The sequence below is a fragment of the Denticeps clupeoides genome, chromosome 14, assembly GCF_900700375.1.
Source record: "Denticeps clupeoides chromosome 14, fDenClu1.1, whole genome shotgun sequence".
Taxonomy (NCBI): Eukaryota; Metazoa; Chordata; class Actinopteri; order Clupeiformes; family Denticipitidae; genus Denticeps; species Denticeps clupeoides.
In genome coordinates, this window is record NC_041720.1 from 3,553,829 (window position 1) to 3,576,715 (window position 22,887).

At 48.2% G+C, this 22,887-nt stretch overlaps 2 protein-coding genes across 3 annotated transcripts in view; one reads left to right on the forward strand and one right to left on the reverse strand.

The window, feature by feature from the left end:
• Window positions 1-17,981, forward strand: part of rev3l (REV3 like, DNA directed polymerase zeta catalytic subunit) — a 40,551-nt gene extending 22,570 nt beyond the window's left edge. The window contains exons 9-32 of one of the 2 annotated variants that reach the window (XM_029002354.1): window positions 1,214-1,356; window positions 2,349-2,477; window positions 2,566-2,800; window positions 2,883-3,025; window positions 3,245-6,920; window positions 7,015-7,832; window positions 8,173-8,252; window positions 8,470-8,595; window positions 8,735-8,927; window positions 9,041-9,152; window positions 9,323-9,438; window positions 10,443-10,561; window positions 10,751-10,869; window positions 11,265-11,406; window positions 12,699-12,943; window positions 13,033-13,141; window positions 13,224-13,430; window positions 13,884-13,993; window positions 14,066-14,180; window positions 14,974-15,111; window positions 15,382-15,572; window positions 15,933-16,179; window positions 16,760-16,969; window positions 17,386-17,526. In XM_029002354.1, the coding sequence (XP_028858187.1) occupies window positions 1,214-1,356; window positions 2,349-2,477; window positions 2,566-2,800; window positions 2,883-3,025; window positions 3,245-6,920; window positions 7,015-7,832; window positions 8,173-8,252; window positions 8,470-8,595; window positions 8,735-8,927; window positions 9,041-9,152; window positions 9,323-9,438; window positions 10,443-10,561; window positions 10,751-10,869; window positions 11,265-11,406; window positions 12,699-12,943; window positions 13,033-13,141; window positions 13,224-13,430; window positions 13,884-13,993; window positions 14,066-14,180; window positions 14,974-15,111; window positions 15,382-15,572; window positions 15,933-16,179; window positions 16,760-16,969; window positions 17,386-17,526 (7,864 nt within the window). Of the gene's footprint in view, window positions 1-1,213; window positions 1,357-2,348; window positions 2,478-2,565; window positions 2,801-2,882; window positions 3,026-3,244; window positions 6,921-7,014; window positions 7,833-8,169; window positions 8,253-8,469; window positions 8,596-8,734; window positions 8,928-9,040; window positions 9,153-9,322; window positions 9,439-10,442; window positions 10,562-10,750; window positions 10,870-11,264; window positions 11,407-12,698; window positions 12,944-13,032; window positions 13,142-13,223; window positions 13,431-13,883; window positions 13,994-14,065; window positions 14,181-14,973; window positions 15,112-15,381; window positions 15,573-15,932; window positions 16,180-16,759; window positions 16,970-17,385 lie in introns of both variants that reach the window. The other variant, XM_029002353.1, reaches the window with a different exon arrangement.
• Window positions 17,982-18,925: 944 nt separating this feature from the next.
• mfsd4b (major facilitator superfamily domain containing 4B) lies at window positions 18,926-22,651 on the reverse strand. Its single transcript, XM_029002355.1, has 4 exons — window positions 22,279-22,651; window positions 20,816-20,984; window positions 20,322-20,438; window positions 18,926-20,234 (listed from the first exon to the last, which is right to left on the reverse strand). Exons 1-4 carry the CDS (start codon window positions 22,528-22,530, stop codon window positions 19,111-19,113), a joined length of 1,662 nt encoding a protein of 553 aa, XP_028858188.1. The 5' UTR covers window positions 22,531-22,651; the 3' UTR covers window positions 18,926-19,110.
• Window positions 22,652-22,887: the final 236 nt, after the last annotated feature.

Consider the following 22,887-nt stretch of genomic DNA (forward strand, 5'->3'; position numbering starts at 1 on the left):
AAAAACGAGATAACTAATGAAACAATATTATTTTACAGTGGTATAGTTTATAGGACTGTCAATCAACGAATTCGTTAAAATCAGGCCATACGTAAAACCCTGGCACGTACGGCTTAATTCAATATGTACATTTTGATGGCCCAGGAAGTATAACAGGATCACTTCAGCAAAAGGGACCCCCGGTGCACTCCGCCCAGACATCCCTGCGCACAGCTAACCATTAAAATCGAACAACCAATCAAACGTCTCCTGGCCCCAACGACATGGTGCGGCTTGATGCCGCTGTAGCTGCTTGGCTGATTCTTGATTCTTGAACACGGGGGAAAAAAAAAACATTACAAATCTAATAGGTCCTCAATAGTCTTTTTCCACAGCGGCTCTAACCGTCTGGCCGTCCGCACAATTAGTTTGGCAAAAAGTTTTATGCCGGACGCCCTTCCTGACCCGCCCCGTTTGCCTGTGCCCGGGCCCGACACCAAGAAAATAAGTTCGGTGGCTGGGTTGTTACTGGGTTTGACGATTTAAGAAAAAATAAAAATCTTAAATGTCCCCAAACGATGGTGGAATGAGTATTTAGGATACACACAATCTTAATTTTTTGCACAAAGAGAACCTAACTCTTGACTAGAAGGTTCGAATGAGGACTGTAAGCGGCGTGCCGCGCGGTGTTTCGAGTGAGCGGGCAGAGTTGCGGCTCTGGTCCCAGAGAAGCGGGAAATGTCTTAATCACCCCTGCCTCTCCCTGCCCTGCAGCTTTACCTGCCCCAGAACACTGGAGTCATTAGCGGCACGACTAATTGGCGCAGAAACGAGCTGGTTGAACACAGAGACGGGTCTCGGGGGGGGAAATAAAGAAGAAAAAAGAAGAGGTGCTGGTTGGAACCTCATAATTACATCTGAATGCGTTGTTTTTGTCTCACGATTTGTCTCGCCGTTCCATTTAAGCAGGGAGTAATAGGTACAAAGTAATACGTCGGGTAAACGCTCGTTGCCGTCTTTGTACGATGCCAGCTACACCTTGGCACATGCCCAGTGTCAGCTGGCCACCCGCCAGCGTCCATTCATCGGCGCTCACGCTCTCTCGCGCCGTCTCCCACCGATTAAGACGGAGAGGGACACTAATAACACCGGGCAGAGGGTATACTGTCTCACGTGCAAGGCGACCTGCAGGCTGTCCCGTGTCTGACCCGACGAGCCCTCTGTCTGCGAGCAGGACACAGTGTGGCAGCGGTGAGGAGGAGGAGGAGGAGGAGCCCTTCGCCGGTGAACTGTCTCTGCACCCCGACGTCCTGACCCCCGAAGACCTCAGGTGCACTCCTGCCAACCTGGTGGAGGCGCATGAGGACACGCAGCCAGGTGGGCCTTGTTTCGCGTAGCATCCGGGCCCTCAAATGAATGCAGATGTTGCACATTAATGCTGAATGCCAGATTATTAAAGAGATTCAAGCATGTGGCCGACCCATGAGGACCCGGCTTGTGCGTCGCAACAACATTTTATTTGAATTTGGAGAAACCGATTTGCGTTACCTTTCTAGGGATTTAAAATGCACTTTCAGTTTCCTTGGAATTCAGACGCAATTTGTCACATTCAGATTCAGTTCGTACAATCCAATTTTAGTTTATGCAATTCGGATTCAAATGTATTAAATTCCGGTTTCATCTGGCACAAATCTCTGACGACAGTTTATTCCTTAATTCTGATCTCAATAACTTTGCGCTGTATGTTCCTCTCACAAAGGAATGTGAGGCTGTTGACAAAGTTAACATGTCTATCTATCAATCTTTTAACACAATATTCCCTGTCATTTTACCTAAATGTACGCCCTTATCCACAGCAACTTACAACCAGTAGTTACAGGGACAGTCTCCCCCTGGAGACACTCAGGGTTAAGTGTCTTGCTCAGGGACACAATGGTAGTAAGTGGGATTTGAACCCGGGTCTTCCCGTTCATAGGCGAGTGTGTTACCCACTAGGCTACATGCAGTGTACATGAATCTTGAAGAGGGTCAAATTAACATTCTCCCGTAACTTTACAATATGGGGACAGTTATTCTTTCTCAATTCTGTTGAAATACTGTTTCTAAACAGTAGCTACGTTCCTATATTATCTACATGGAATTCAAGTTAAATTGGCCCGTCAGTGTGGCATCTTACCGTACAGACAGATTAATAGATGAATAGTGTGCAATTTCTGTTTCCACACACGCGCTCCGCCTCTTTTTGTCTTTCCCGCAGCTTAAATAGCTACGCAACATGCCAGATACCCCCGCAGACGCCACTTCAAGATATTTTCTGGGATTTGAAGATAATTATCAGCTTATTAATCACTTCGCCCGCCTTCCCTCAGATTTGAAAAGGCCTGTTGGGAAGGACAATGAAGTGGCCATTGTGGATGAAGAGGCTATTCTGAGCTTGCTGGAGTCCAGCCAGACTTTCCTTCCCCTCTCCCAGAAGTCCGGCCAATCGCCCATTCTTGGTAAGGGACCGACGGCGGTGCTGCAATTACTAGTATTATTGTGGGGCATTAATAATGATTCGTGATTTATTCGTCATCTGGTCCACAGATAGCAGCCAGGACCAGGCTATGGTGGATCTGCTGGCAGGGCTTGAGGACGACGGCTTTCGGGCGGACATTGGCCGACAGGCTTCTCAGCTCCATCTCTCTGACAGCATGAACTGCCCCTACAACAGCGACGAGGAGGAGGCTGGTCCTGAGCTGGAAAAGGAAGAGGCAGAGCTCAGTCTTCTTATGTCACAGAGATGGGACAGTGGCATTCCAGAGCAGTCGTCCAGAATAAGGTTCTGTTCTCGGTTCTGTTTTTCGTTAGTTTGTACCACGGTCTGTTATCTGATACATGGTCCTCATTTTATTCCCTCACAGACTCTGCATGAAGGAAGCAAATGATAGCTCTTCTGATGAGCCCGAAGACTCTTCTGAAGAAGAGATGGACTGGAGTGGGAATAACTCGCTCTTTGCTGACTTGTCCATTCCCCAGCTGGATGGCGCAGCAGATGAGAACAGCGGTATGTAAATCTTTGTTGTAGTCAAATACTGGACCTAAATGACAACTTCCTGCCTTATGAATATCCAGTGGTTCCTTCGGGAGACCAGTATTGCACGTATGGAGCTCTTAATATCATTGTTGCTGGATGCTGATAATAAGAACTCTTCAAATGCTAACAAAATGAAAACAACATCTCAAATCGAATTATTCATATATCACATATCTTTTTCTCTCTCAGATTCATCGTTGACTGATAAGGGCTCCAGGTCGCACTCATCCTTGACCGCGACCGACAAGATCTTGGTGAAGCTCAACCCCTTCAGGAGCGAGACCGTCCACATGGAGTCCCCTTCTTCAGCCAAAGTCCTCCTTGAGTGCAAGCATCCTGAGCACATGCAAGCCTTGTCGCTGGATAAAGAAGAGCCAGTGGACAAGCTCTTCATCTCAAAGAGCGCTGCGCGTCAGGAGAGTGACGAGTGTTCAGCGGGCTTCAGGGTTAACAACAAGATACCCTACATTCAGCCGGTGAAACACCCCATCCCGTGTACTATGATCAACAGAGCGGATGCTGACAACATGTCTGTGCATCCTCTGTACAACAAGCCAGTTCCTGACAGCTTGCCTTTTGGGAATGCCAAGCTCACTCAGAGCAGGAAGAAATACACCAGTATTAAAAATATGGAAAAGAACCACTTGTCCATCTTGCAAACCCACACAAACTTTTCCTTGTGTTACTCTGAGATGGTGAGTTGTCCAACTAAGGCGGATGAAATTAACCAGAAAGACTGTAAGGGTCCTCTACAAAGGAGCCACGACCAGGCTCCAAATCCCATGGAAGAGTCCACAGAAGAGAGTGAAATGGTCCAAGATGGTGACGAGGGAGAGGTTGGCGAGCTGAAAATCAGGTACGAGGATTATCAAGAGAACAAGACAGAGAGGACAATTGTGGCCCAGCAGGAGGCACACTACAAGTTTTTCCCAAGCGTGATCCTGTCCAACTGTCTCACACGACCAGCAAAAAAGCTTTTAGGAAGCAAGGTAGACGAAGGCTGTGGTAAATCTGAACAGATGGAACAGCGGCGTTCTCGGCTGAAGCTGAACAAAAAGAGGTCTAATGCCACTGGCCAGAGGAAGGTCAGTGTTGTAGAGAGTCCGGCCCCAAACAGTCAATGTACAAACATCACATCAGCTGCTCCAGTCAGCCCAAAGAGTAAAGCATCTGAGGAAGAGTTGGAGATTATGGAGCCAAAGCTCGATTCACCTGTTGCTCATGGTCCAGCTGAGGGTCCTCTTGAAGATAGACTCACACCATTGGATCAGCTGCCAGTCAGAGTGACTTGCACCAAAGTGTCAAGTCTACCTGGTAGCAAGTACACATTGAGGGCCAAACGTAAAATGAGCTACGACAGTGAAGATGGCGAGCACTCCGGTGCTTCACACACCCTCAAACCGACAATGGCTCTCCGGGAAAACGGGACTGGTCAGGAATTTAAGCATCAAAAGCGGCGGAAAATGTCTAAAAAAGAGCCGCCGGTTATCATTAAATATATCATAATCAACCGGTTCAAAGGCCAGAAGAATATGTTGGTTAAGATGGCGAGAGTTGACCCAGAAGAGAAGAGGGTCACGTTGACGAACGAGAAACTGGAGCAGTATAGAAAACTTGCTCCTCTGAAAGACTATTGGCCTAAAGTGCCCGAGTCAACAGCAGTGAAATATCCTTCATGCGAACTGAAGGTCAAGAAACAGCCCAAAAAGAAGGCCAGGGTTAACCCCACAACAAAGAAAGTTGCGGCCATTATTCCACCCAAAGCCAGGACAAGACAAAATCTGAGGGCTAGAAGGGCTAAAAGGTCAAAAAGTGGTTTACGTCTGCAAAGCCTCCCTGCCCCCTGGCCGTGTTACAACGATCTCACTGACGATCATGATAAAGAGTATTCTGATGTGATGGTGGAGTTGGGTTATCTTTCCGAGAGGGCTCCTAGCCCAACTGACTCGACCCCGCCCCGCTGTTGGTCCCCTACTGACCCTGTCATGGAAACATGTTCCACCGATCAGTTGATAAACCCATTAAACGACCCCTGCCTTAGTTCACCATATCAAGAAGCTGCTTCCAGTCTGACAGGCAGACGGGCTCGAAAGCCCAGGAAGGCCTCGTGCAGTCCAAAAAGGTCAAAGGGCCCAAAGTCATCGGAGGGCAAACCAGAAAACACTAAGAGAAGAAGCAATCAAAAGACTTCACCAAGAAAAAAGAAAGATATCATCAGTAGCCAGGATGGTGGATGCAAGACCCGAAGACCTCGTAAGAATAAACAAGTTAGTGGAAATGAAGTTCCCATCGCCACCAGCAGTGAAGACCTTCCTCCATCTCAACCCACCTCAGAGGAGGTGACATGCTTTCAGCAGCCAGCACCTGAGACCAAGGGTCAGCCTTTGCCAGTTGGTGTCAGCGACTCAAATACACAAACAGTGGTGTTTTCTTTTGAACCAAAGAAAGAGGAATGTGAGTCCAGCATTGGTGAGGCAAACCAATGTTCCGATTTACTTCTCAAGACAAAACCTGCAGCTGAGACCAGTACATCTGTTGATCAGAACCACCCAAGTACCTCAAATGAGGCTGAAGCAGAGGGATTACAAAGAAAAGTCTCCAAGACTCATTCAGTTTCCTGTCCTGAAAATCCTTATGAATTTCAGGTTGAGCCTGTACACGAAGAGAGTCTGAACTTGGAAAGTTCCGTTAAGATTCCTGCAAAACCTCGTAGACGTCCTTCAAAAAAGGCAAAGGGTGAAACAAAAGTTCAGTTTCCCCCACTTGAGATTAAGTCTACACCTGTACAAGCAATAGTTTCGGTTAAAGAGCCAAGCAAAGATGGACAACTCCAACCTGGCGCTAGAAATGGCGAGAAGCTGCCGAATTCTGAAATGCCTTCAGGGCTTGCGGTCCTGAAGGAACTTCTTAAGAAGAGGCAAAACAAAAGCGGGCAGGAGCCAGCAAGAGCAGAGGCATTGGCCGTCAGCGCTACCGAAAGCCCTGAAACCAAACCAGCCAAAGCCAAGAGAGCCCCACGAAAACCCAGGGCACCCAGAATGCAATCCCCAAAGGAGAAACAAACTAAATGCCGGAGAGGCAAAAATGCCCCTCAGTGCATTGAACCAGCACATCAAATGTCCGGTGACAGCCCAACGTTCCTCTCCGACAGCTGCTACTCAATCGAAGACAGTTTGTCCCCAGAACTTCCCAGCAACTACAACTTTGACATCAATGCAATTGGTCAGACGGAGTTCTCAAGTCTCTACTCAGGTAGTCAGTTTGTGGTGACCGACAAGAACCTGCCACAGAAATTCTTGAGTGACGTGAGCCAGGAGCCTATTCCAGACCAGAAGCTCAAGGATGTGCCAGTGGCAGCGGAGGATCCGCCAAGTATTTCTGAGTGCCACAAAGAAGGCGTGCCACTCAGTCCGGACCTTTTCGACAAATCCTCTGGTGAAAATGGTGACATCTCAAAACATCTCTCTCTATTTGAGTCATCAGTTGGGAAGAATGGACTTAGTCACTTTCAAGGTTTTCACTGCGAGAAGAGAGACTTGTTCTTCTCCATTGACCCTTTTTCGCCATTGACGTCCGCTTCCTTTGCCGAAAGTGCAATGTCCCCATTGGGGGGGTTCGCGGACGGAAATGACCATTTGACCTCAACGACGCCCAGCAGCTCCCCGCGATCTGTCAGTTCCCTCTCACAGATGAAGACTGGCGGCCAGTCTCTCAAAGGGCCTGGTGGTGCACATATTCTTAAGCCCCTCATGTCTCCTCCAAGCCGAGAAGAAATCCTCACCACCCTTTTGGATTTTGACCTCTCCGAGGCAACTTATCAAGAACCTTTCTGCAGCGACCCGGCCGATGCTCCCCTAAAACCAAGGTAAGATGGAACATCAACACAAATACGTGCAAGTAAAGTAGATTTAATCTGTTTGCTTTTAACTCAGATCCTGTCCTCTAACGTGTCCCTCTAGAGAGATCGGTGGACGGAAACTGACCGTTGAGACCCGGATGGTGAATGAGCTGGTGGAGTTCACTGGGGACTTATCCTCAGAGGGTTTGCACTTTTGGAAAGCAGCCTTTGCCGCGATGACGCAAGCAGGTTCCTCCCCGCCACAGGGGGCTGGACTTTCTGAATCCACCAAGGGCCAATCAGATCGCAGCCCATCTTCTCTGGGGGATCGGAAGGTTGTTCTGTTGCCTTGCAGGAGTGCACCAAGTCGAGAGAAGGTACAGGTATGGTTGCAAGCCAGAAAACAGTTTCAACATCTTCAGCAAGAGAGGCATTTTACTGTGGAACAGGAGACTGGAAACACAAAGCAGGACAAAGATAAGCATGGAGAAGTTAAGAAGTCCAGTAAGCTTCATGATGTAGCATCACTTGACGGTACTAAGAAAGAACTAAGAAAGAAGAGTTTAAAACCTTCAATTTCTCAAGTTGAGAGAGATTCTGAGGACGTGAAAAATGATGCGGACACAAGTTCAAAAGATGAAGGCAAAGACACTCTTGAGGAACCTAAATCTCCAGACTCTCCTTTGTTGCCTCCATGGCAGCAAGCCGTCCAGCCAAGCCCTACTCACACGCCTCGTCTTAGCGGTTCCAGTGACCCAGACTGCACTTCACCGGAAAGCCTTCCCCAGAAAGACCTCCTCAGCCCCTCCCCGTTCCCCACCAGGCTCTTGGATGGGAATACGTCCAGCCCCTGTCTCCTGCACAGCACCCCAGTAAGCACCAAGCGAAGGAGAAACAAAACCCAGGTGGAGTCTGGCAGCAGTCCTCCTGTGGCTGAAGGTAAGCCTCATCCTGATTGGCTGACTCTGGAGCATGTTTTAGGCCGCTGTTTCAAACTGCCGCTGGTTGCTGGTTCGTTGGTGTAACACATCCTCAACATTTACGATGTTAATGTGATGTATTGACGGGCATGAGTTTAAATCCAGATCCAGAACGCTCCTCCCACTTTACACTCCGCCCGTTTATAAAATCGGGGTTTCTCATGGTAAGGACACCTTTGACAATGAGAGTCACGTTTAGCACTTAGTGCCAGTTTGAAAATTGGACAACTTAGCAGCCAACTGAATAATTTCTAGAAATGCAACTTGTTTCCAAATGTACTTTGGTTTCTTTATAGAAGCAGATCCCCAGTCACGCAGACACAGATGGGGAGGCCACACAGATGCATTGAGGAGGGTCCTCCTGACTACTCAGATGAAGGTTCTCGCTCATTTTATTCCATCTCATCCCACTGAAGACCCAGTCTCCCATTTCTCTCTTATAAGAACAAATGTTAGATATATTAAGGTTATGTTTGCCCATCCAATAATTAATCACTTTTGAGAGCCCCGTCGGGCTATCACTTTTGCCAGCAGTGTTTATTACTCACGACCTTTTGGTGTCCACGTGACAACATGCTTTTCTGCCCCATTCGCAGAATCAATTCACCACCATGAATGTTCCAAAGAGAGACACGTCTCAGATTGAGGGCCCGTCCATCAGCAACTCGTACGGCTTCAAAGTCAGCATGCAGAACCTTCAGGAGGCCAAAGCTCTTCATGAGGTGAGCCTGGTGTTCAGCGACACCAAAGGAGAGAAGCAAGGGGACGATTGATTGTCATGGCTTTGCCTGCCATGTCCGAGCCTGAATGTAGTTGTTGAATGCAGCCTCTAAACTGACGGTCCTAATTGATGTTCTTCAGGTGCAGCACCTGACCCTCATGAGCATGGAGCTCCACGCTCGGACCCGCCGGGACCTGGAGCCAGACCCGGAGTTCGACCCCATCTGTGCCTTATTCTACTGCTTCACCTCAGACTCACCACTTCCAGACTCCGATAGGCTCCAGCTGACCGGAGCTATTGTGGTGGACAAAGACGTCCACGCCAGGGGAGAAGGTGGGCGATGCTCTTCTAGTTTCTGGAGGTCATTCTAGTGTACGTTGGACCAGTGCACAGCGTGCAAGCTTTCATGTAGCGTTACTCTCTGATGCCCTTTTGCCCACCTTCAGGTTCCAGGGCCACCGCACCTCTGCTGGTCAGATCAGGTGTGTCGGGCCTGCAGGTCTCCTATGCCACTGATGAGAAGGAGCTGTTCCAGGAAGTCATCGACATGATCAGAAAGTGTGTACCAGTTGCAAAAATTAACTTGCAAAAACAACAATAATTGCAATTTGATATTTTCTTGAAATCATTCAGCCCTAGTGCAGCAGTATAGCTATATACTTTATAGATTATATGTTAATTCCAGAGTCTTTTTTTTTTTTCATCCCCCTCTGTATCTGTGATGCCAGGTTCGACCCAGACATCTTATTAGGCTACGAGGTGCAGTTGCATTCGTGGGGCTACCTCCTCCAGCGGGCATCGACGCTGGGTGTGGACCTGTGCCAGGAGCTTTCGCGAGTGCCGGGTATGCCGCCGCATTCTTAACTTTGTTTATAATGGTCGTGTAAGTTTAGATCTTGATGGTTGAGCTCTGGTCAAGAGTGAACATGTGAAAGTGTGGCCGTTCTCAACGTACTTTTTAATACATGTCACTGTTCAACAACGTTCAACGTAGCTCTAGGTTCTAAACATTTAGTAAATTTCCACAGGGAAAATGTAGGGAGACTGGAATCCTGCATTACACTCCTCAACAGCGCTGAGCACATTAGTCATGGTTACTAGTTACTTCTTCTTACAGCATTATAAAAGTAACTAGTTACCAGCGAAAGTAACTTGTTCCAATATATCAAAAATATTTGTTGGTTGGCAGAGCTCATGTTAGTTAAACCAGGGTTTGGCTGCTAGTTTTGATGATGCGTAAGACGATGGGAGGAGCTTCGTCAGATTTGAATTGTTGTTACCAAAGTGGATTAAGACTTAGTTCCAAGGAATAGTTTTTAATTTAACATTTACATTTCTTGCCTTTAATTCCAACAAGGGAAAAGTCACATCTGTATTTTCTACTGTAAACCGCTCCATTTCAGATCTCCATTGTGTAAAGACCCGCCCACCGCTGCTTCTGATTGATTGCCTTATCATTTAACTTAATCTTAGCCAATCATCACATGTGCAGTTGTCTCGCCCCTCACCAAAGGAAAGAAAATCTTCGCTGCTCCTGTGGCAGGTCGGATGAAACCAATTAATTACAGTAATGTTCCACGTTAATGTCGGTAACAGCATTTTGTAACCATGGAAACAGTAATTGGATAATTAATTATTTTTTCCCAGTAACACTGTTATTTCAATTCCATTATTTCCATCACTGCTCCTCAAATCCTAATCCAGGAGTTTACGGTCTCCCCTCGACGTTAGTTTCATAATTCCGGATTCTGACGAGCCTAATCACCAGTTATTACCAGTCTCTTGGTTAAACATTGTGGCCCAGATTCAGTTGTAGTTATTACACGTCCTGCCATTTTTCTTCTACAGGTGACTCCAAGGAAAACCGCTTTGCCGCGGAAAGGGACGAATATGGTGCCGACACCATGACCGAGATCCACATCGTAGGTCGCATCGTCCTCAACCTTTGGAGGGTGATGAAGACCGAGGTACTACCAGTAAACCCCACTCAACTTCACATTCATTTGTTTGATGGGTAACATCCAGAGCAGCCATTTTGTGGTTTTAAATAATCCAAATAATGTGAGAAACCAGCGCAGTGGATTTAGTCCCCAGGGATTATCCTGAGATTAGGATTACGTTACACAGTGTAATGTTTTCCTCCTCGGGTTCCCCAGGCAACACTGACCAGCTACAGCTTCGAGAACGTGGCCTTTCACATCCTACACCAACGCTTCCCTCTCTACAGCCACCGGACGCTCTCGGACTGGTTCGACCACGCCACTCACCTGTACAGGTGGGTTTAACCCTTTTTAAATGAAAACCACGGCGAAACTGTCAATGCAAGGTGAGGAATGTTCCCGGGTACGCAGAAACTTCAATTTACCATGCAGTCTCGTGTTTAAAATGAATTTATCCTACACCACAGTCTCAGGAACAGCAGTGTGAACTGTAATTGTAGTAATAATCTAATGAACCTATTCTCACATTGTCATGTGTCTTGCTCAGTTACTACACAATGGTAGTATGTGGTGTTTGAACCGGGGACTTTGTGGTCTTCTGCTTCAGAGGCGAGTTTATTACGCACTAGGCTGCTACCACCATGTTATTCAGTGATTAAAATAGCAAAGGATGACAAACTGAAACAGCTGGTGTGTGTGTGTGTGTGTGTGTGTGTGTGTGTGGCTGCAGGTGGAAAGTGGTAGACCACTACATGAGCCGAGTGTGTGGCACCATGCAGCTGCTGCAGCAGCAGGACCTCGTGGGCAGGACCAGCGAGCTCGCCCGCGTCTTTGGCATCCAGTTCTACCACGTGCTGACCAGAGGCTCGCAGGTGAGAGCGTAATTTACTGAACTGATATACACACGATTTATAACACCATTGAAATAGTTTTCAATTTATTCATTTAAGCATGACGAACTGCTGACCCACGCTGAAGAAATTGTCAGAACGTGCCGGAATAACTCCCCTTTGCCCGCCACATGTTCAGACCCAGCGTCCCCTGCTTCGATGTAGTCCTACCAGCTCCATGAATGACAGCGTCACGTTGGAAAGGAGCACAGGCTAAATCAGACCAAACCAATCGTCCGTTCAACGTCAGGCTCGATCAGCGTTAGTCCCGCCCACTTGAAAAGATTGCCAAAAAAAATCACACTGCGCTGAATGTGCTCAATTTAAATAAACACATTTTTATTCATTAATAATGCTTTTATAATTCCTGTCATATTGAGTTATTTAATGATGTTTTCATTTCCTATTTTAAATAATTAATTTTTTTATCTATGTAATTATTGCCACACGTAGCACATAATAAAAATGTACCTTTGCTGTGACTTCGGTGCACATTTTCAGTCATAATCTTGAGAAATTAAAATCGCAAGAGAGTACGTCATTACACCCGTATAGATTTTTTTTTTCTTTTATCGACTACCTTATTTGTTTAATCGTAAGCAACATTTCAATAATTACCTCCTTCATGATCGTTTCGATTTTTTTCTTCTTAGGGTCGCATTACAACTCGCTTCGCTGTGCACGTGTGATATTCAGAGCGCGCGTGTGTGCATCTTATTCACATGGCTATAAGGTTACTGAGTTTGAAACGTCCCGAAGCCGCTTTTCTCTGAACAAAGAGGACCTTGATAATGCCGAGAAATATAGAACAGGGTTCCTACGCTCCTTAAATTTTTCCAGGCCTTGAAAAAGTTTTGGACCGTGAAATTGGAAAAGTCGTTGAAATGTGATTGACACATGGACGTACGGCTCCCGTAAGACTGCGCGAGACACGTTCAGAACTGGCGCAGGCCTCCAGCGTAGTGAACCGCGGCTCCTCCGCAGCCGTGTCCCCTTTTAAAAGTCATGTCACGTACAGCTGATGATCTACGCCAGAACCTGATGGGGGTCTGTTTTGCTTGGAGGCAGAAACACTGTCCTTTTAAGTTCAGTTTAGTTTAACAATTTGACTTTTTGTGTTTTTTTTTACATTTTTTACATTTGCACAGAAATTTCATATTTGAAAAGTCATGGAAATTGTTTAAGAACCTCGATAGAAGGACGTTTTCCCCTCCGTCGAGGACGCAGTGTGGCGCCCGCCGCTAACTCGCCTGTCTCTCCTCGCTCGGCTGCAGTACCGCGTGGAGTCCATGATGCTGCGCATCGCCAAGCCCATGAACTACATCCCCGTCACCCCCAGCACGCAGCAGAGGGCCCAGCAGAGGGCGCCGCAGTGCATCCCGCTGGTCATGGAGCCCGAGTCGCGCTTCTACAGCAACTCGGTGGTGGTGCTGGACTTCCAGTCCCTCTACCCCTCCATCGTCATCGCCTACAACTACTGCTTCTCCACGTGCCTGGGCCACGTGGAGAGCCTGGGAACGTAAGAGACTCTCTGTCGTTTCACCATGTCCGTCGCCGCAGTTGTGCTTCTCGTTTTTTTTTTTTTTGCTCACGTCCCGGTTTTCTCAGGCACGACGAGTTTCGGTTTGGCTGTACGTCCCTCAGAGTCCCCCCGGACCTTCTCCACCAGCTCCGCAATGACATCACAGTTTCGCCCAACGGCATCGCTTTCGTGAAGGTACGGCTCTCACACGGTACGTACGGAGTGTGATGGTGATTAAAAAAAAATTCTAAATCTCTCTCTGCGTCCCGCCGTTCAGTCGTCTGTACGCCGGGGCGTCCTGCCCAGGATGCTGGAGGAGATCCTGGACACCCGGATCATGGTGAAGCAGTCCATGAAGGCCTGCAAGAGCGACAAGGCCCTCACCCGCCTGCTGCACGCCAGGCAGCTGGGCCTGAAGCTCATCGCCAACGTCACCTTCGGCTACACCGCCGCCAGCTTCTCCGGCAGGATGCCCAGCGTCGAGGTGGGACATCTCCAGCTTAAAACAGGCCGTTACAGGGACGTGAAGGAGGAGACTGAAGAAATTAATTTACATTTACAGCATTTACCAGACTCCCTTATCCAGAGCGACTTACAGTCAGTAGTTACAGGGACAGTCTCCCCCTGGAGACACTCAGGGTTAAGTGTCTTGCTCAGGGACACGATGGTAGTAAGTGGGATTTGAACCTGGCTCTTCTGGTTCACAGGCGAGTGTGTTACCCGCTAGGCTACTACCCCCCAATTTCTGTTTCACCATCTAGAAATGAACCGGATAGTTGATTCGATTTTAGGATTTTGGTGAGGTGTTCTGTCTGGAAATGCATTAATCTTTATAAAATGCATTATTTATAATAAATTACGCATTTTCAGATTCGTACCGTTGTGTAAGAGGCGTGGTAATGAGTTGCTCCGCCCCCTCCTGCTCCTGTGCTCTCAGGTCGGGGACAGCATCGTCCACAAGGCCAGGGAGACGCTGGAGAGGGCCATCAAGCTGGTGAACGACACCAAGAAGTGGGGCGCGCGGGTCGTGTACGGCGACACCGACAGGTAAGCACCGTCGCCGCGGGAACGTCGCCGCGGGGCTCTCCGGCTTGACCTTGTTGCTTCGCCCGTCCGCAGCATGTTTGTCCTGCTGAAGGGGGCCACCAAGGAGCAGGCCTTCAAGATCGGCCACGAGATCGCCGAGGCGGTGACCGCCACCAACCCCAAACCCGTCAAGCTCAAGTTTGAGAAGGTGAGGAGTGTGTGTGTGTGTGTGTGTGTGTGTGTGTATGTATGCTATGTTACCTGAAATGGCATCTTTGTGTGTGTACCGTAAATCTCCTACTATAGAGCACTCCTATCTAGATGCCACAGCTACCGACTTTTAAAAGAAATGTAAAGAAATGAATAAGCCGCACTTCTATAAGCCGCATGTGTCCCAGTTGAAATGTGAGATATTAACACAACAAGATGTGTTAATTTAAAGTTCATTTACGTTTAATAAATTAAATGGCAGTAATATCCACAGCTACATACATACTGCAAAGGCTTTTTTCAGAAGCGTGCTTTTGACCGTACTGAAGTTTCAGTACGGTATCGTCATTGAACAGCCTGATCGAATGCGATAACTATGTCACACGCTTTGTCGGAAAAGGAAATTTATCACTAATTGATCGCCATCGTCCTCCTGTGGCCTCGACCTGACGCGCTGCAGCTCTGTTTCCTCCCTCGGCGGCCAGACTGATGGCTTCTAACCCGGAGGCCGCGTCGTGTGCGTTTCTTCGCGCCTGTTCTGTGCACAAAGTGCAAAATGGCTGATCTGAAGAACTGAAGTGTGAGTGAGTTCGGTGAGTTCGGTAATTTCGGCGGTCCGAGGGTGGCGGCAGGAAGCTAGTTAGCCAGGAAAAAATCCATAAATGAGCCTCAATCATCACAGCGCGAGAAACAAGTAGCGGCTTCTATGCCGGGATTTACGCTATTTGAAATATAATTTTGTACATAATTCTGAAGTTTGTGTGTTTGTGTGTGTGTGTGTGTGTGTGCAGGTGTATCTGCCGTGCGTTCTGCAGACAAAGAAGCGCTACGTGGGCTACATGTACGAGACTCTGGAGCAGAAGGACCCGGTGTTCGATGCCAAGGGGATAGAGACCGTGCGTCGAGACGGCTGCCCCGCTGTTGCCAAGGTAACCAGCGCTCTTCAAATCGCAGCACGTCCTCCTCGGATTTCACCGGCACGTGTCGCCGACGTGGCCAGGGCACGCTCCCATCCGTCTGAACACGTAGACACGAACGCCGCTCGCCCCAATAAAAAAAAAACCCAATTCAAACGTGTACTAATAACGCGCATAATTACAACAAACACGTTTTTAATGCACGCTTTCTTTATTTTGGTGGAACGGTGAACTGCTGCTCGGTTTGACGTGCGAGTGTGATGATGGTGTCTCCGGGTGTAGATCCTGGAGCGCTCCATCAAGCTGCTGTTCGAGACGCGGGACGTCAGCCAGGTGAAGCAGTACGTGCAGAGGCAGTGCGTGAAGGTCCTGGAGTCCCGGGCCAGCATGCAGGACCTCACCTTCGCCAAGGAGTACCGGGGCAGCGGCTCCTACCGACCTGGGGCGTGCATCCCTGCTCTGGAGCTCACCAGGTGTGTGTGTGTGTGTGTGTGTCCAGACTCTTTAACGGTATGAACCCACTTACTGATTTCCCACAATGCCTATTGTCTACTCACTGCTGTTGGCTTCAGTCTACTGTACCTGGGACTGTTGCTTAGCAACACAGCCATTAATGGGTTGAAAAATTTGATTTCTGAGACTCTGTTAAAGGGAGTGCTCTGCAATTTGTGTGTGTGTGTGTGTGTGTGTGTGTGCACGAGTCGAAGAAATTGCATGCATTTGTTTTACTTTCAGTGCATTAAAAAACTAATTGGTTTGTTTGCATCCTAAAATATTCAACCCCCTTATAATTAACATTATTATAATATTTTTGGTGTTTTTGTAAACCGCAGGCGGCTGATGGCATATGACCGTCGCTTGGAGCCCCGCGTTGGCGAGAGGGTGCCCTACGTGATTGTGTACGGCGTGCCGGGCATGCCCCTTATCCAGCTGGTGCGACGCCCCCTGGAGGTGCTGCAGGACCCCGCCCTGCGCCTCAACGCCACCTACTACATCACCAAGCAGATACTGCCACCGCTGGCGCGCATCTTCACCCTCATCGGCGTCGACGTCTTCAGCTGGTACCAGGAGCTGCCCAGGGTGAGCGAGGAATCCAGTCAACGTTGATATTTTCTCTCAAGATTGCTTTACTATCCGATTTAAAACCATGAAACAAAAGGGCAAGTCTGCTTGTGCTAAAATATATATATTTTTTTTTTTTTTTTTTGTCACAGCACAATGAACTGGCTGATTTTTTTTATTTTTTTTTATCTGTTAGAAAATGCCATGGGAATTTTGAGATCAGTTCCGCTCTGTGGCACCAGATGTTGTGTTTTGTTGTTGTTGTTTTTTTTTTTTTACTTAAGCGCCATCTGGTGGTCTGTACCGTTCATTGCGTTTTCTAGTCTTGTAGCAGAATTAATCAGACGCCCTTATTCAGAGCGATTTACAATCAGTAGTTACAGGGACAGTCCCCCTGGACACACTCAGGGTTAAGTGTCTTGCTCAGGGACACGATGGTAGTAAGTGGGGTTTGAACCTGGGTCTTCTGGTTCATAGGCAAGTGTGTTACCCACTAGGCTACTACCAGCCTGTATGTACAGACGTTTTTACATTTCTAACGTTGCGCTGACATAAGCGTCTGAAGGATGAGTAATTTGGGTGCTTGACATGTTTGTAGGTCCAGAAGGCGTCGTGCTCAGCCGCCGGCGAGGAGGCGGGCAGGAAGGGCACCATCTCGCAATACTTCACCACGCTGCACTGCCCGGTGTGTGACGAGCTGACCCAGCTGGGCGTGTGCGAGCGCTGTCGGGCGGAGCCCCAACGGGTGGTGGTCACGCTGCACCAGGAGCTGAGGCTGTGGGAAAGCCAGCAGGACCAGCTGCTCAAGGTCTGAAACCATATCGCGCCCGTGACCTGATTGGCCGACGCATCTCCGGGGGGAAACACTACTGATTGATTTGATTGGCTGGCAGTTGTTTTTTTTTTTTTTACTTTACTTTTTTACACGATAGTTCTTGTTGTGATATTCTTGATTATTTGAAGATGAAATCGTGTTAAATGTACCAGATACTGAGGTTAATTTAGGCGAATGCAGAGGCTTTTTTTTCTGGTTTTGAATATACAGCGACTTTTGTCGTCAGAACTACGTACGAAAACGGGAAATGGCGAGTCTGTAGTCAGTTGATCTCGTTTTTTTTCGTTTAACATCTCCGTTACGAACTTTTTATTCGATTTATTGTAAAATGAACATATCTGAGTTTTTCCACCTCTTCGCTTGTGATCCTGACGTGAACTTGCGTTCAGATTTGCAGGAACTGCGGCGGCGGCGTGGAGCGGCAGGCACCGTGCGTCTCGCTGGACTGCCCCGTCCTCTACAGGCTGTCCCGTGTCAACCGGCAGCTGTCCAAGGGCGCCTACCTCCGTCAGCTGCTGGAGCAGTTTTGACCCCGCCCGACGCACACCACTGTCTTGGTGCTAAACGCTTTTTTTTTTTGGTTTGTTTTGTTCTTTTCTTCGTACGGTTTGTTTTTTGGAATGGTGCTTTGATTTGTCCCCTGTCGCGGGGGGCCGATCTGTACGTCACCGGAGTATTTACCGCCCACGCAGAGCAGCATCATCGTCATCATCATCATCTGCTGATTTGAGGGTTTTTTCTCTTCAACATGATGCCGTCATGCTCGGCCCGATGATGAACAATTTTTTTAAATTCATTTCCTACGCGCTGTAGCAGTTTATAAAGTCAACGGCCCGGTGGAGACTCGAGTACTCTTGGTGGGTTGGGGTCATTTTTATATTTACTGCAATCTTTTGTAAGTAGTCCTCGTCAAAGTGGAGATTTGAAGTCTTGGTGTGTATTGGCATAAAAAAAAGAAGCAGGCAAAAAAAAAAAAAAAAAAAAATGATGATGGAGCGACGATGCGTTGCCGTTTTTTAGTAATTCTGTTTCGGGTGCCATCGTCAGCGTCTTTACTCCGCGTTTTGTTTGTCCGTTTCCTGCACATAGCCTCAGAACTCTGGGCCTGTGGCACTAGATGATTGACCTGTCAGAGTTTTTACTAACTTCTGGGACTGTTGCAATACGTTCTTTTGATAATTTATGGCGAGAGTATATAATTATTTCCTTGTGCATATTTTTTTTTTTTTTTAAGACACATTTCTAATGCTTTCTCTATGCTAAACAGTATATGTTACCTACCTATGTAAAGACTGATTCTATAATATAAAAAAAAAAAAAAAAAATCTACACAGGACTTGTGTATTTGTATACTTGTACAAAAAAAAAAAAAAAGAAGTGTGTTTCTTTTTGTTTTTATTGGACTTTTCAGTGGGTGGAGGTTGAATATTGGAATAATAAAATGTAATGTATGGACCCTGTGTGAAACTGATTATAAGAGCGCATGAATTAAAAAAAAAAAAATTCATTCAGAGAGAAGGTGTAAAATATCACACATTCAAACTTTTTTTCTTTTAATGAAAAATTAAAAAATAATAATTAATCCTTCTGATTTTACAATAAAGTGCAAAAGGCCGTCATTCAATAAACGCAGGTTGGTCGCAGTCAAACTGCTAGCAAAAAACTTCAAATTAATATTTTCAAAAATTACGATAAACAGGAATCGAACGTCATCCATTTTTTGTTCTCCTGCCGGAACATTTTTCAACCCGACGTGAAGAAAACGTTACAGTAACGAGAACTGATGAAAACTCACGAGAGAGACGTAGTGTTATTACTTGGTGACTGAACACAACGTGCGAGACGCGAATCCAGCGTGGACGTTCACACCGTCCCTGCAAAACGGGAGAACAGGCGGGAGATGTGCTAACTAAAAAAAAAAAAAAAAAAAAAAAAAAGGAAAAATCGAACACCAAGTAAACCGGAGCGGAGCACAAGGTCACGTTTCCGGCGCTCATGGAATCCCTCCTGCAAACTAAAAAAAAGACCACGAGCGTAATTACGGTGATTATTTCTGGACAAGTGGCGCCGTTATTGGGTCGTTTTCCCGCCACTACGCTCCCGATCGTGACGTCTCAGTCGTTCTTCTCCCGGTCGTGGGCCAGGGGGTCTGCCGCTGAGGGCGTGGCCGTGGCCGCTGCTACGCCGGGACCCGCCTCGTCCATCTCGATCACCTCGAAGTCGGCGTCGTTCCACCGCTCCGCCTCTTCCTCCGCCCGCTCGTCCGAGTCCAGCAGGGCCCGCCGGTACTCGTCGTCGGGCTCGGGGGCGGCGGGCGCGGCCGCCAGCTTGTACATGACCGGGAAGAGGACGGAGGTGACGGTGGCGGTGACCAGGCACAGGAGCATGAGCAGCGGGAGGTCGCGCAGCGATGGCCTCCCCAACAGGAAGCCGGTCAGGGCGGGGAGCACCATCTCCCCGAGCGCCGCGCCCACCACGAACATGGCCGCCGAGCGGCCCGTCACCGAGGTGTACTGCTCCACCCAGGAGATGCCGCTGGGGAAGGTGGTGGCCATGGCGGCGCCGTACAGGGCCGTGCAGGACCACAGCGCCGCCGCCTCGCGGCTGAAGAGCGTCAGCAGCAGCGCCGCGAGGGTGCAGCCCGCCAGGCTCAGCAGGATCATGGTGCCGGGGTAGATGCAGGCGGCGAAGAAGATGGCCAGGCCGCGGCAGGCGGCGAACGTGCCCCAGAACACCGAGTTGAGGCCGGCGGCGTGGGCCTGGCCCATGTGGACGTAGTCCTTGGCGTAGGTGAAGATGAAGGAGCCGTACGCCACCTCGGCTCCCACGTACCAGAAGAAGAAGACGGAGAGCAGGCCGATGAGCGCCGCGTGGTGCTTGGCCGCCGCGGCCCCGCCCTGCTGCTGGCGGGACCGGTCCCTGGTGGGCGTGCCGCAGGAGTAGAGGATGAAGAACAGGAGCGAGACGGCGAGGACGAACAGCCCGATCACCACGTACGACCACATGGACGTGAGCGCCTCGTCCTTCCCGCGCGCGAACGGCAGGAACGAGTTGGCGGCCTTGGCCGCGCCGACCTCCAGGCCGTCTGTGCCGTTGCCGCCCTTCGCGTGGGGCTTTCCGAAGATCATCTTGGCGATGATTGGCGAGACGAAGGCCCCGGCGGCGAAGCTGAAATGCAGCGCCTGCATGTGGGGCCCGGACTGGTCCCCCCACGTGTACAGGATCAGGACGTTGCCGCCTGCAACACACCAGCAGAGTCTCTCCTGCTCTCATGCGTATGCAAATTAACAGTTCGTTAAGTCAATTCAACCCCCGTCGTTCGTACCCGTGTCTAAAAAGCCCATCGACATTCCGATGCAGGACATCAGCGCCGCGAGCAGGAGCGCCTTTTTGCAGAAAGGGATGGCGAACATGCCGAAGGCCGTGATCAGCATGGAGAACCCTGGGAGATCAGAAGGTCATTTTTTTGTTACGCTTCTAAAATAGCGCGTGGAATTAGAATACAACTTTGAAAGGTGGTAAAATTCCCAATCCAAAGTCACGATTTACAGATTTAAATTACTGTCATTTATTATACAACAGCCGAGGACAAATTAATAATTTTTAATGCACAGGGCTGATTAAAATAATGCCTTTATATTTCTCATTTAGAGTGTAATCGAAGTTCAGTGGTTCCCTGCACTTTATTATTACATTAATAAAATGTATTAATAAAAATTAATTTTTTTTTTAAAACAACTTTCCTGGGCTTCGTGCTTTGTTGTGGCTACATCGCTCGGATTGTATTTTCTCCGGCCGTGTGAGATTTCGAGCTCTTACCCAGCAGTAAATGTGGGTTCATGCAGTCGAAGAGTATACCCCCCACCACCGAGCCCCCGATGTAGCCCCCAGAGCGGCCCACGAAAATGTACGAAATATTGCTGATGTTCATGTTGACGTTGGTGGCCAAGTCTTCCAGCGTGGGACCCAAGACAGAGATGCACATTCCCTACAACGGAGGAATAAAAACGTTAATGTTTCTCCACATATGAAGCGCATCACTTTTCCCCACGTCAGCCTTAATCCAAAATTGATTAATTTTGCACACAACCATAATGGAAATGAAGGGAGGGGGTTACATGAGGCTATGGCAAATTTATTAAAAATAAAAAAGCTGAGAAAGCAGACATCGACATATATATATTACACACACACAGTACAGGCCAAGAGTTTGGACCCACCTTCTTATTCAATGTGTTTTCTTTATTCTCATGACCATTTACGTTGGTAGATTCTCACTGAAGTCATCAAAACTATGAATGAACACATGTGGAGTTATGTACTTAACAAAAAGTGGAGACCTGGACTCCACAGTCACCGGACCTGAACCCAATCCAGATGGTTTGGGGTGAGCTGGACCAACAAGTGCTAAACACCTCTGGGAACTCCTTCAAGACTGTTGGAGAACCATTTCAGGTGACGACCTCTTGAAGCTCATAAAGAGAATGCCAAGAGTGTACAAAGCAGTAACCAGAGCAAAGAAACTAGAATATAAAACATGTTTTCACTTATTTCACCTTTTTTTTATTAAGTACATAACTCCACACGTGTTCATTCATAGTTTTGATGCCTTCAGTGAGAATCTACCAATGTAAATGGTCACATTTGGTCTGTACTTTACACACACACACATATATATATATATGGTCAAGACACTAAAGTTCTATCAGGTGTGAAGGAGAGATATCGGTCTTTTCTTCCGACCGACGACAGAACAGACCTTGCAGCTGACCACACACACACACACACACACACATCCAATAAAGTGTTTTCTTAGGTTGAATATGTGTATATATCCGCTCTGTACATATATATTCTGACTGTACATAAATTTTTTATAATACACATTTATATTTTCAGACTGGATAATGCATTTTTTTAATGCTGTACGGTTTATTATAGTCTTTTTGGCCGCGACAATGCAAATGTCCCACTTTTGTGACTAACGGAGCATTATCTTGAATTTTGAATGAAATTATTTGAACATGACGTTCTGAAAGTCGTACAGTAGACGGATTTGTCGGTACGAGTCGCCGAGTTTAATGACGTGGGACCACGAGGTCGACCTGCGGGTCAGGTGAGGCGGGGGGCAAGGGTCAGCCACGCCCACCTCTACAACAGGAACGTGACGTCGACAGAGCGACGTGCAAATAAGCACGCTGCAGACGTTAAAAAATAAAAAAAACACGCAACTCAACCACATCGTTGTGACAAATCGTGACAATAGCGACACATTGTCGTACCAGCCCGAGGAAGGACGCGCACAGCGTCAGCGTGATCATCCAGCGTCCGCACTGGCCGACGTCACCGCCGCCGCCGCCCGGCGCGACGAGCTTGACGGCGCTCCTCGGAGCCCGGCTGGCGTCCTTCCTCTTGTCGAACAAGGTGTCCTCCTCCTGCTCGTCGTTGTCGTCGTCGCCGTCGTCTTCCTCCAGCTGTGCGAAGCGGACGTGCTTCTTCTTCGAGGCGGGCGGCGCGCTGGCGGGAGCGGCCATGGCAGCTGCGACACGGCGGACACCGACCGTGCCGCCTCCTGACCGCTGCTGCTCGGCTCAGCACGGGGCCACGGAGCGGCCGTGTTGACGCTCGGCTCCAAGTGACAGCGTCTGAGGTCGCACGCAGCAACTTCCGGTCCGCCGAGAAAAAAAATTAAAGTCCTCTTTTGTCATAAACTCTATTTTTTTCCAGACAAATAAATTCTTAAATACGCATATGTCTTTTTTGTACATAGGAATATTATTATATTATATCTCTTAATTCGTACAAAAGTTAATGAATAACGGGAACTGATATCGCGAGATTTCGCGAGAACGCATCCTAACCAATCACATCCCGCGGTAGCAATTTGCATT